This window comes from Nomascus leucogenys, chromosome X (assembly GCF_006542625.1).
Source record: "Nomascus leucogenys isolate Asia chromosome X, Asia_NLE_v1, whole genome shotgun sequence".
In the NCBI taxonomy this organism is placed as follows: Eukaryota; Metazoa; Chordata; class Mammalia; order Primates; family Hylobatidae; genus Nomascus; species Nomascus leucogenys.
Genome location: NC_044406.1, coordinates 120237067 through 120250420, shown reverse-complemented (window position 1 = coordinate 120250420; position 13354 = coordinate 120237067). Strand labels below are relative to the sequence as shown.

The window sequence follows — 13354 nt, the reverse complement described above, 5'->3', positions numbered from 1 at the left end:
CGAGACCAGCCTGGGCAACACGGCGAAAACCCATCTCTACTAAAAATACAAAAAAAATTAGCCGGGTATGGTGACACATGCCTGTAGTCCCAGCTACTTGGGAGGCTGAGGCACAAGAATCACTTGAACCTGGGAGGTGAAGGTTGCAGTGAGCCAAGAATGCGCAACTTCACTCCAGCCTGGGAAACAGAGCAAGACTCTGTCTCAAAAAAAAAAAAAAAACAACAAAACAAACAAACAAAAAAACAGGCTGGGCGCAGTGGCTCACGCCTGTAATCCCAGCACTTTGGGAGGCTGAGGTGGGTGGATCACCTGAGGTCAGGAGTTCGAGACCAGCCTTGCCAACATGGTGAAACACCCCCGTCTCTACTAAAAATACAAAAATTAGCCAGGCATGGTGGCAGGAGCCTGTAATCCCAGCTACTTGGGAGGCTGAGGCAGGAGAATCGCTTGTACCCGGGAGGCAGAGGTCACAGTGAGCTGAGATGGCGCCATTGCACTCCAGCCTGGGGGACAAGAGCGAGATTTCATCTCAAAAAAAAAACAAACAAACAATCAAACAAAAAAAATATATATATAACTATATGTCTTAGTCATCTTAGTCAAGAATGTAGAAGTAAAGTGATATGATATGGAATTTCCTTTAGGTCACAAAGAAAAAAAGAAAAATTTTAAAGAGCTAAGACAAATGCAGCAAAATCTTAATATTTAATAATATTCTAAACACAAGTGATGAACATACGGGTATTCATTATACTATTCTCTCCACTTTTGAGTATGTTTGAAAATTCAGTAAAACAAATTTTAACACACTGTGGTCTAACAAGATAAAATATCACACTGAACAGGAAAAACTGGCATGGTGTGGTGGCTCACACTTGTAATCCCAGTGATTTGGGAGGCTGAGACAGGAGAGTTGCTTGAGGCCAGGAGTTCAAGACTGACATGGGGAATGTAGCAAGACCCCGTCCCTACAAAAAACTTTTTAAAAATTTGCCAGGTATGGTGGTGCATACCTGTAGTCCCAGCTACTCAGAAGGCTGAGGCAGAAGGAATCACTTGAGCCCAGGAGTTTGAGGCTGCAGTGAGCTACGATCATACCACAGCACTCCAGCACGGACAACAGAGTAAGACCCTATCTCAAAAACAAAACAAAACAAAACAAAACAAACAAACAAAAAAAACCACAAGAAAAACTGCTGGCTGATGCAGCGGCTCATGCCTGTAATCCCAGTATTTTGGGAGGCCCAGGTGGGCGTATCATCTGAGGTCAAGAGTTAGAGACCAGCCTGGCCAACATGGTGAAACTCCATCTCTACTAAAAATACAAAAATTAGCCAGGCATGTAGCACGCGCCTGTAGTCCCAGTTACTGGGGAGGCTGAAGCAGGAGGATCACCTGAGCCCGGGAGGTGGAGATTGCAGTGAGCCAAGATCACACCACTGCACTCCAGCCTGGGTGACACAGCAATACCCTACCTCAAAGTAAAAAAGAAAAAGAAAAGAAAAACTGCTGTCCCCCCTACCCCAATCCCAAATCCAAACAGCCTCTCTCATCTCACAGTAGGGGGGAAAAATCACCCAAAAAAGCTAAGTGATCTTTTGAAAACCCAAACTCTTAGAAGTCTAAGATTATTACAGTCAACTCTTGAAGTGTCATCACAAAAGATAGTCTAATATTATTTAAGCAGAACCACATATTGGTTGTCTTGGTATGTCTAGCCCCTGGCATACAAAATATTTAATAACACTGATATGGTACCTGTGATGTGAAAATGTACTATGAGTACAGCTTTATAAATACTATATATGTACCTATATACAGAAAAAAATACAACAAAACCATAAAAGCAATTATCTTTGAAAGAAGAGTTACAGCAATTTTATTTAGTTCTTTATTGCTTTGCTATATATTCTAAATTTTTTTCAATGAATATATATCACTTTTTAAAAAAATTCAATGGTCTTTCTTGTAAATTATCTTTGGCAGCATATGTTTTTATATATACATATAAAACGTATGGGAAATTTTTAAAGGATACATTAAATTAAAGCAAAATATACAAACAAAAAATCAGAATACAAAAAGATAAAACGATTGGGAAGGGAGGGAGGGAGTAAGGAGGAAGGGTGGGTGGGTATAGAGAAATATACCAAATAATGGTAAGAAGTGGGGTCTTGACACTTTCTACACTTTTAAATAAAAAAATTTTTTTTCTCTTTTTTTTTTTTTTAGAGACGAAGTCTCACTATGTTGCCTAGGCTGGTCTTGAACTCCTGGGATCAAGTGATCCTCCTGCCTCAGCCTCCCAAGGTGCTTGGATTACAAGTGTGAGCCACCACGCCTGGTCACTTTCTACACTTTAATATTTGTTTTTTTTTTTCTCATTTTCAATGTCATTTTTATTAGTTAATTTATAATACCCATTCACCATTATATTCAAAGTCTATTTGAAGAAATAAACCAGAAAGAATGAAATACTCTAGCTCACATGCTATTCAATACTAAATTACCTTTCAAATCACATTCAAGAAGCTGATGATATAAGCTTTGGCAGTTTCCAAGAAATATTGGTCAAACCGTAATTAAATCTCAACATATCAGTTAGTACCTATTGAGCATCTCCTTTTACAACCTAAGCATTGTATTAGGTGCTTAAGTACAAGCAGCTTGACTTTTAATACATTTAAAAATACATATTTAAGACTTAAAATCTTATTTATGGAATTCAGTTATATTTTGAGGTTTCCGGTGCTGAGAAATTTGAGATTTGTGTTGTCTTTCAGTCCCCAAAGCTCAGTTCTGAGTCTTCAGACTTTGGTGGAACTTCATGTATTGTCAGGTTGGCCCGTAATACCTGTGGGACAACTTCAGCCCCTGTGCACATGGCCAGGAGGCTGGCTGCAAACATTTTCAGGTAGGTGGACCAGGACATGCCCCTAGTCATGGCCAGGTGGAGGCATGGTGCTATACAGCGGGCAGAAGTCAATATTGATTTGTTTTTAAACAAACATGTACTACTTTCATAAGCAGAAAAAAATTCTATTCTTGGGGGAAAAGATTATGCCAGATCCTCTAGGATTAAATGCTGATGCATCTGCTAAACCTTCACATCATATCAGAACATATTTACTATAGAAAGAATGAAAATGGGACATTTGTGTGTCACCTATGTGAACATTCCAAAAATATTTTACAACAAGTATTTTATAAATTTTATGAACTGAAATTTGGTTCAAGTTTTGGGAAAATACAAACCTTGCTAGATATTATAAAAATGATACAATATGTATTCATTTCAGGCTCATCAGAATATATCTGTTATCACTTGACAAGAATGAAAATGCACCATTTTGTAGTGCTTTAAAATCAGGAAGATCCAGAGTACTAAAAACGACTTCTTCCTTGAAGCTTACTCACCAACTTCCTCCCAGTTACTCACTGCTTCTGCCACAAGCATAAACTAGGACCCAGCCAGAACTCCTTGAAATATACACTTATAATGACTACTGCATCTATCAAAATGGTTCAGTGCCTGGCTACAGGTTCTGCAGATGGACTAAGAATTTGAAAAGTCTTGTTTATTTCAAATGAAGCCAATGTGAATTCTGCCCAGAGTTCATTCCAGATATGCAGTCTAAGAATACATACAGATCAGCAGAGATGTATTCTAAAATAGGAATTCTGTCAATATAACAAATTGATTTCCAATCAAAACAGATTTACATACCATATTTATGTCAAGAAGTTGTTTTGTTTGTTTTATTGTATCCTAGATTTTGTTTTTTTGAAAGATTTATGGTTTAAGCATAAAAAAATTGTCAATACAACTCTTCCCAAAAGGCATAAACAAAAATTCATAAAACTTGCATCACTTGAGATACTTTAGGTATGAATTCACAACTTTGTTACAACTTACTATATATATTTGGGTATATTGGGGGGATTCTAATTTAAGAAATGCATACTTGGCTATAGACAGACAGTTGTCAGAACTTGGCAGTGGGTACATGCAGGTTCATTATACTAAGTCTACTTGTAGATGTTCAAAATGTATCATAATACAAGGCCGGGTGAGGTGGCTCATGCCTGTAATCCCAGCATTTTGGGAGACTAAGGCAGGAGGATTGCTTGAGGTCAGAAGTTCGAGAGCAGCCTGGGCAACAGAGCAAAACCCTGTCTCTAAAAAGAAAAAAAATAATTTTTTACAAAATAAAAACAAAATGTATCATCAGACGAAATTAAATAAGAGGCAATTCGTTTAAATGACAACTTTTCCCAGCTTGACATTTAACAAAAAGTCGAAGTCCTCTTAATTCATATTTAATGATCAAATATCAAATACTAATTCTTTTTTTTTTGAGACGGAGTGTCGCTCTGTCGCCCAGGCTGGAGTGCAGTGGTGCGATTTTGGCTCACTGCAAGCTCCGCCTCCCGGGTTCACGCCATTCTCCTGCCTCAGCCTCCCGAGTAGCTGGGACTACAGGCACCCACCACCACGCTCGGCTAATTTTTTTGTATTTTTTTAGTAAAGACGGGATTTCACCGTGTTAGCCAGGATGGTCTCGATCCTCTGATCTCATGATCCGCCCGCCTCGACCTCCCAAAGTGCTGGGATTACAGGCGTGAGCCACCGCGCCAAGCCATCAAATACTAATTCTTAAATGGTAAGGACCCACTATTCAGAACCTGTATCCTTATCACTAATATGCAAATATTTATTGAATACTTACTATGTCATGCATACTAGAGAGAGTTAGATAAATTTGATACAGCTACCCTCACAGAACTTACAGTGTAATAGATGGCATGACATGTACATGAGTAACCGTGAACAGTGTTAAACTGCTATTTTAAAAAAAAAGACGGCTGGGCGCTGTGGCTCATGCCTGTAATCCCAGCACTTTGGGAGGCCAAGGCAAGTTGATCACTCGAGGTCAAGAGTTCGAGACCAGCCTGGCCAACATGGTGAAACCCTGTCTCTACTAAAAATACAAAAAAAAATTAGCCAGGCATGGTGGCACAGGCCTGTAATCCCAGCTACTAGGGAGGCTGAGACAGGAGAACTGCTTGAATCCAGGAGGCAGAGGTTGCAGTGAGCCGAGATCGCACCACTACACTCCAGCCTGAGTGACAGAGCGAGACTCCGTCTAAAAAAAAAAAAAAGATACAAGTTAAGTGTTATGGTAGTTTAAGAGAGAACTCAAACTCTGTCTCAGAAGCCTCACTTGCATGTGGACCACTGATATGAAATAATACAAATAGGTATAATTCAATAAATAGGAACCTCAGTTTTAATCATCCCAAACACCAAAACTTCCTATTAAACAGGTCCAATAAACTCAATCTCTATAAGAGCTAGACAGAAATCTACTTGGTGGCCTATAATCTTATTATCCCTTCCTTGTCCCATCTGATATTAATTAACCCCATCTAATATGGATTAGTTAACAATCCAGTGGCTGCTTTGACAGGAACAGTTGGAGGGAGTTGGGGATTGCAACATATTCAATTATACAAAAATGCATTCAGCATCTACCTTGATTAAGGCACTGTGCAATAGAATTTGCAGGAGAGCACAAGGATGATTATAAATTTACAACCCTTAAAGAGCTTATAGCTGGGTGTGGTGGCTCATGCCTGTAAATCCCAGCACGTTGGGAGGCTGAGGCGGTTGGATCACCTGAGGCCAGAAGTTCAAGACCAGCCTAGCCAACATGGTGAAACCCAGTCTCTACAAAAAATAAAAAATTAGCCGGGTGTGGTGGCACGTGCCTGTAGTCCCAGTTACTTGGGAGGCTGAGGCAGGAGAATTGCTTGAACCTAGGAGGTGGAGGCTGCAGTGAGCCGAGATTGTGCCACTGCACTCCACTCCAGCCTGGGCGACAAGAGCGAGACTCCATCACAAAAAAAAAAAAAAAAAAAAAAAAAGATCTTATAATCCAGTGGGAAAGGCATATATACATACAACTAACTGTATAGCATAATAAAGCTCATAATCTGTACCAAAATCTAATTCGACAAGCCCACAAACTTGTGATTTACCAAAAACAGTTATATATACACAAAAAGTAAACCTACAACCCAAAGTTACCCAGCACCAATGATTCTCTCCCTAAGCAGTATCAAGTTTAAAGCAGTGATTACATTCTACTGCCTAGATTGTAAACTGAGTAAAGGAGACCAGCACCTTTCTGCCACTGAACTAGCACAGCCGTCTAAACCAACAAGGCAATGGCAGTGCCCAACTTTCTGTATGAATGTAAGTCACATCTGTTTTATTATTTGTGACTTGGTGTTGCATGTGGTTATTATCAACACCTTCTGAAAGAACAATTACCTGCTCACGCTGCCATAACAAAATACCACAGACTGAGTGACTTAACAGAAACTTATTTCTCACAGTTTTAGAGGCTGGGAAGTCCAAAATTAAGGTATCTGCAAGGTAAGTTTCAATCTGAGGCTTCTTCTTTGGCTTGAAGGTCTTCTAACTGTGTGCTCACATGACCTCTTCTAGCAAGCTCTCTGGTGTCTTTTTTTTTTTTTTTTTTTTTGAGACAGAGTCTCGCTCTGTCACCCAGGCTGGAGTACAGTGGCACAATCTGGGCTCACTGCAACCTCCACCTCCCAGGTTCAAGTGATTCTCGTGCCTCACCCTCCCGAGTAGCTTGGATTATAGAAGCCCGCTACCACACCCAGCTAATTTTTGTATTTTTAGTAGAGACGGGGTTTCACTACATTGGCCAGGCTGGTCTCGAACTCCTGATCTTGTGATCCACCCCCTTTGGCCTCCCAAAGTGCTGGAATTACAGGTGTGAGCCACTGCGCCCGGCCTGGTATCTTTTCTTATAAGGGCACTAATCCAATCAGACCTGGGCCCAACCCTCCTGACTTCTTCTAACTGTAATTACCTTCCAAAGGTCCTGTCTCCAAATACCATCACACTGGGGGTTAGGACTTCAAAAAAGGTATGGGGGGTGGGGGAGGACATAAACGCTCAGTCCATAACAAGCACCCAACATAAAAATGGCTAGAAGAGATCACAAAAAAAGGTCCTGTATGGCTTCGGGGAAGGGCTCAACCCCAAAATATCTGAGAGCTATGGAGGGGCCTAGAAGTGGTAAATGAATGAGAAAATGTGGTTACTCTCCAGATCTGCCTTTCCCAAATATGGCCATTTCTGGCTGAACCAGAAATCAAAGGACAGGTTATTAATTACTAGCTCTAAGTTACTTACCATTTGCTGAGACAGTTCAGAAATCTGACTGCATCTCCTCAGAGATCTAGAACACAGTTCTCAAATTCTAACTTACTTGTGAATGATAAAAATCGCTACAGGTACTTTTATTAATATGAAAGAGTATTGAGAAATTACCTTTCATTCTGACTTTTGTCTAGAATGAAAATCAATACTTTTGCTATAATTGATTACTGAAATAATTTTACTTTCCAGTAAAACTGGCATTACAATTTTTTTAATTTTTAAAACGTCATAATTTTTTGCCAGAATGGCCCATGTAAACATACAAATTACTAATAATTATGCATGTCACATCTGTAATAATGGCCTTCACGTAAACATTTTTGTGGTTTACACATAAAATCTCTAATTACAAAGCTATATTATCTAAAATTACAGTAAGCAAGAAAATTAATCCAAGCTAAGACAATACTTGCAACATCAATTCATCATCTGTGACAAGGATTGCTTAAGTCTCCTTGTGGTTAAAAAGGAAAAAAAAAAAAGACATGTTGGCCGGATGCGGTGGCTGACACCTGTAATCCCAGCACTTTGGGAGGCTGAGGTGGGCAGATCACCCCTGGCCTGCCCAACATGGTGAAACCTCGTCTCTACTAAAAATACAAAAATTAGCTGGGCGTGGTGGCGGGCACCTGTAATTCCAGCTACTCAGGAGGCTGAGGCAGGAGAATTGCTAGAACCCAGGAGGCAGAGATTGCAGTGAGCTGAGATCGCGCCATTGCACTACAGTCTGGGCAACAAAAGTGAAACTCCATCTCCAAAAAAAAAAGACGATGTTTGTGGGTCCAAACAAGACTTAATGGAAGTGAGTCTAAAAATGAGCTATGTGGGCCAGGCGTAGTGGCTCACACCTGTAATCCCAGCACTTTGGAAGGCCGAAGCAGGCAGATCATGAGGTCAGGAGATGGAGACCATCCTGGCCAACACAGTGAAATCCTGTCTCTACAAAAATTAGCTGGGCCTGGCTGGGTGCGGTGGCTCACGCTTGTTAATCCCAGCACTTTGGGAGGCCGAGATGGGCGGATCACAAGGTCAGGAGATCGAGACCACGGTGAAACCCCGTATCTACTAAAAATTTAAAAAATTAGCTGGGCGTGGTGGCAGGCGCCTGTAGTCCCAGCTACCCGGAGAGGCTGAGGCAGGAGAATGGCTGAACCTGGGAGGGGGAGCTTGCAGTGAGCTGAGATCGCGCCACTGCACTCCAGCCTGGGCGACAGAGCGAGACTCGTCTCAAAAAAAAAAAAAAAAAAAAATTAGCTGAGCGTGGTGGCGCCTGCCTGTAATCCCAGCTACTCGGGAGGCTGAGGCAGGAGAATCGCTTGAACCAGGGAGTCGGTGGCTGGAGTGAGCCGAGATTGCACCACTGCACTCCTGCCTGGTGACAGAGCGAGACTCCGTCTCAAAAAAAAAAAAAAAAAAGAGCTATGTGAATTAAAAGAGGTACAACAATAGATAAACCACATTTTATTTTATTCCTAGTAATCAGTAACATTTCCAAACTTCTGGAATGGGCAGAAATTGCTAGTTGGCATATTTTTACCTTTTATATTCAGATACATTAAAATTCTCAAAAAAAAACCTCAAAGCAGATGATCTGCCATCTCCTTGGATAATTTGTGTTAACTCAGGATAACAGAAAACCAAAATTATGAGTTACTGATGCAATATTCCTAAATGTAAAAATAATTAAAGCTAATAGTAGATTCATCTCCCAATTTCATATCAGTCTTACAAATAAACTACATATATAACTTGCTTGTCTTCCCTTCTGAGGGATAAAGCTGTTAGAAGAATTAAAATCAGCATTCTTAACTATTCAACCAAGGGAGGGATAAATTATTACCCATTCTAGGGACATGGGCTCATAACTACTATAAGTGTAAGGACATGAATTTACCCAATATTACAATTTTTCCTTTTATTAGTGTGCACAGTGGAAGAATAGACATGTTCACTCTGGACAAAAAAAAAAAATTATACTTATCAGTTATCAGAAGCACAATGCTGAAGACAGTAGTTCCATAACAATTTGAAGTATGTGATTGAACTAGTAAATTATCTTAGTAGTAGTGAATTATTGTAAATGTTAGTAATTTGGCAGCCACTGGGCAGGAAAATAAGAATTGAGGCTCAATATTGATATTAATGGTGGTGATTGACACATAAATTTTATCAAATCTACACAATATAAAATTACAGAAAGGTAGAAGAGTATACCAGTATAACTTCAATATATCTTCACTACGAGGGAGTAAAATGACATGGCCTAGTTACTACCTAATGAACTTCAGAAAAGTAAAAGAAAACTCCAAGGCACCTCTTCTCTGCTGATCTGGTTGGTCCTTTTCCTACCTTTTGCAATACCCAGATACAAACAATGGATAGAAAACAAAGTAGACTTGTAGTATGCAGGTCACAGTGCTAAATTCACAGAAAGAAACCCCTGAACTGAACTGCTCTATTTCCTGGTGGTCACAAAGAGTAATTCTGGTTTACACCTACAGACTGATGTCAATCTACACCCTGTTGATAACAGTGTGGCCAAGGACAAAAAAAGTGCTCCGTTTTACCAATTCTGTAAAAAATTATTGGCAGGGTAAGCTCGGCTAGGGCAGGATTACATTTCTAGGACTACCATCCCTGAAATTTAGAAGATATTATATCCACATAAAATATATCTTTCACATTAATTTGCAAAAATCTAAAAGCTTTTTCTTAGCTTAAGTGTGTCCAAGTTTACCCTGGCAGTTTAAAACGATAGTTACAAGCAGCATGGGTTGTATCAGACACATTTGAGGGCCAATTTCATGTAAATGATATTGGGCAAGTTACTTCAACTATCTGTGCCTCCAAGGTCATACTAGTGTTTATTTACCTAAAGGGTACCTGTTATGTAACTTTAGGGTGTTTACATTAGATAATGCCTGCAAAATATTTACTTCAACGCCTAAAACATAGTTAAGTATTCAATAAATATCTACTATTGTCACTACTAACTTAAAAGTTTAGAGATTAAGAGCAGAATCTGGGGTGAGACAAACTTAGGTTCAAATCCTAGTATTGTTGGGTAATCTTGGGCAAGTTACTTAACCTCTCTGATTTGCATAATTTAAAAAATTAGTTAATATACATAACAGGGCTTAGAAGAGTATCTAGCACATAGCACCACTGAAGCATTTGTTATTGCTAACATGCAAACAACTTAAGGGAAGGAAATTTTTTAAAAAGGAAGAGGGATTTGCAAACTAAAAACAATGAGTATCTTATGTTAAAAGAAAACTAACAGCCAGCCAGCTCTAGCAATAATTAAATTCACTGTATACTGGGGCAGGTATCACACCCCAAAGCTAAAAGCATCTACCTAGGCCAGGCACGGTGGCTCATGCCTGTAATCCCAGCACTTTGGGAAGCAGGGGCGGACAGATAGCTTGAGCTCAGGAGTTCAAGACCAGCCTGGACAACATGGCAAAACACCATCTCTACAAAAAATACAAATATTAGGCCGGACGCAGTGGCTCACGCCTGTGATCCCAGCACTTTGGGACGCCGAGGCGGGTGGATCACCTGAGATCAGGAGTTCGAGACTAGCCTGGCCAACATGGTGAAACCTCGTCTCTATTAAAAATACAAAAAATTAGCCAGGCATGGTGGTGGGCGCCTGTAATCCCAGCTACTCAGGAGGATGAGGCAGGAGAATCGCTTGAAGCCGGGAGGCAGAGGTTGCAGTGAGCCGAGATCACGCCACTGCACTCCAGCCTGGGCAACAAGAGCGAAACTCCGTCTCAAAAAAAAAAAATAAATAAATAAAATAAAATACAAATATTAGCCAGGGATGGTGGTGCGCACCTGTAGTCCCAGCTACTCGAGAGACTGAAGTGGGAGAATCCCCTGAGCCTGGGGAGAATCACCTGAGCCCAGGAAGTCGAGGCTGCAGTGAGCAGTGATTGCGCCACTGCACTCCATCCTGGGTGACAGAGTGAGACCCTGTTTCAAAAAAAAGAAATCGGCAGAATTAAGTAAGTTGATGTTTAGAGATGAAAAATCAACATTTTTTCCTCAGCAACTGAATAAAAACAACAGCTACTACCATTTTTTAAGTACCTATTATCAGCCTATTTTTTAACTGCTATTACTCGAGAGAGAGCGAGCTAGGTTCGAGACAGAGCTCTTTCTCTTAATAACTGTATGACCTAGGGTATGTCTGTTAGCCTCTCTGAGGCTTCAAAGGTTCCTCATCTGTAAAATGATAATAATCATACCATCGCTACAGGACTGTTTTGAAGACTAATTAGGACTATGTATGTAAACATGATGATGGCTATTATTACTATTCCCCGCCAGGGACCACGCAAGGGTTGTTTATTCACAAAGACTGTCTTATAATCTTCTCAATAACTCCAGGAGGTAGCCAGCATCTCAGATATACATAAAATGACTTAAGTCCAGAGAGGGGAAGTAAGTTGCCCACAGCCACACAACTAGTAAATAGCCCAAACAAGTTGGATTCCCAGTCAGACTCCGTTAATAGCACTGCTCTTTACCTTAAGTCATTACAATGCCTAATATGAAATAGAATCGCTTCTTTCTTAGGGCTCAAGTGGTTAATTATTTAATGTATTCATTCAACAAACCACCATCGAGGACCTCTTACAAGCCAAGTACTGTGCTATGTGCTAGAGTTACCGAGGTGATTCCTGCCCTTAAAAAGTTTTAGTGGGAGAAACAACAGGTAACCAGGTCATTGCTAAAACAACAAAAATAATCATAATAAAGCAGGCTAAAGCATTTAACTGGCAGGGGTTTTGACTATTTTAGCAAGCATGATCAGAACGGTTGAGGAGGGAGGCCAGCGGCTTGGCCGGTTCAACAAACAAGAAAAAACCAATGAGGGTGGAGCCAAGATACCAGACGCTGATTACGGTTAAGAATGTTCTTGAAGGTAAGGACCAGATTCTCATTTTCTATATCCTGGGGCATCGGTCAGCATGGAATCCGGATTCCAGCACATGTGAATTTCGGCTTGAAATGACCTAATGCCTTTTCCCTAGTTCCTTCGTGTGTCAAATACGCACGGTTACCGCTACCAGAACTGTAGTGGGGCTTCAATGAGGCCATGCGTATCTCCATAAAGATGAACTACAGTGTGTGCAAAACTAAAGGCAAAACCTGGTCCCCACACGCCCTCCCAGGTGGTCGCTTTCCGCACCGAGGCCCCTCCAGAGGTACCCCGAGAACCTCACCATCGCACCCCAAACTTCCAGGGAAGGGCCTCTCCCGAGAAAGCCCCCACGCCCCCACCCCGCGCCATCATTCCCGAATCTGCCCTCGGCTCCTCCCCGCAGCACGCTCGCAGGCGGCACATGTCAACCAAAACGCCATTTCCACCTTCTCTTCCCACACGCAGTCCTCTTTTCCCAGGGCTCCCCCGAGGAGGGACCCACCCCAAACCCCGCCATTCCGTCCTCCCTGCCGCCCTCGCGTGACGTAAAGCCGAACCCGGGAAACTGGCCGTCCCCGCCTGCGGGGTTCCCCGGGCCCGGCCGCCCGAGCCCGCACTGCGGACCCCGCGCCTCAGGGCCCGGCCGCCACCTGCCGCGTGGGCCTGAACCGGCCAGGGCCGGCAGGCCGAGCTGCTCACCACGACGCCAGGGCTGCGGGTCGCCATAACGGAGCCGGCCGGCGCGCGGGCTGAGTGCTCAGGAGGAGGAAGCCGGTGGCGGAGCAGAGAAGGAGGCGGAGGCGCAGCAAGAGGCGGCGCCGCGCGGGAAAGCCGAGAGCTTCGCCCGAGGGCTCGTCGCAGCCGCTTGAAGCTGAGGAGAAGCAGGCCCCGCCCTCTCCCCGCCCCGCCCCGCCCCGCCCCGCAGGCCCCGCCCCCGGCCCCGCCCGCGCGCCTACGCCGGCGCCTACCAGTTTGCAGGCTCACTAGGTAGCCGTGGTAATTTTCTCCCAGAAGAAGCGGAGGCTCCCCCAGCGAAGCCCCTTTCCCTCCCCACTCAGTCTCCTATTCAGAGGGCGCCCAGATTCCCAAACCTACCGCCGTCCGCGTTGCTTCATGGCGGCCGTAAACCGGGCCCCGGCTCTTCGGGTTCCAGT

The 13354-nt window shown here is 42.5% G+C and overlaps 1 protein-coding gene across 2 annotated transcripts in view; it reads right to left on the bottom strand.

The window, feature by feature from the left end:
• HPRT1 (hypoxanthine phosphoribosyltransferase 1) overlaps positions 1-13092 on the bottom strand; it is a 41763-nt gene extending 28671 nt beyond the window's left edge. Inside the window, exon 1 of one of the 2 annotated variants that reach the window (XM_003272533.3) lies at positions 12900-13092. In XM_003272533.3, coding sequence (XP_003272581.1) covers positions 12900-12926 — 27 coding nt within the window. In that variant the 5' untranslated portion in view covers positions 12927-13092. Of the gene's footprint in view, positions 1-3968; positions 4099-12899 lie in introns of those variants that run through there. The other variant, XM_030807002.1, reaches the window with a different exon arrangement.
• Between the last annotated feature and the right edge of the window lie 262 nt (positions 13093-13354).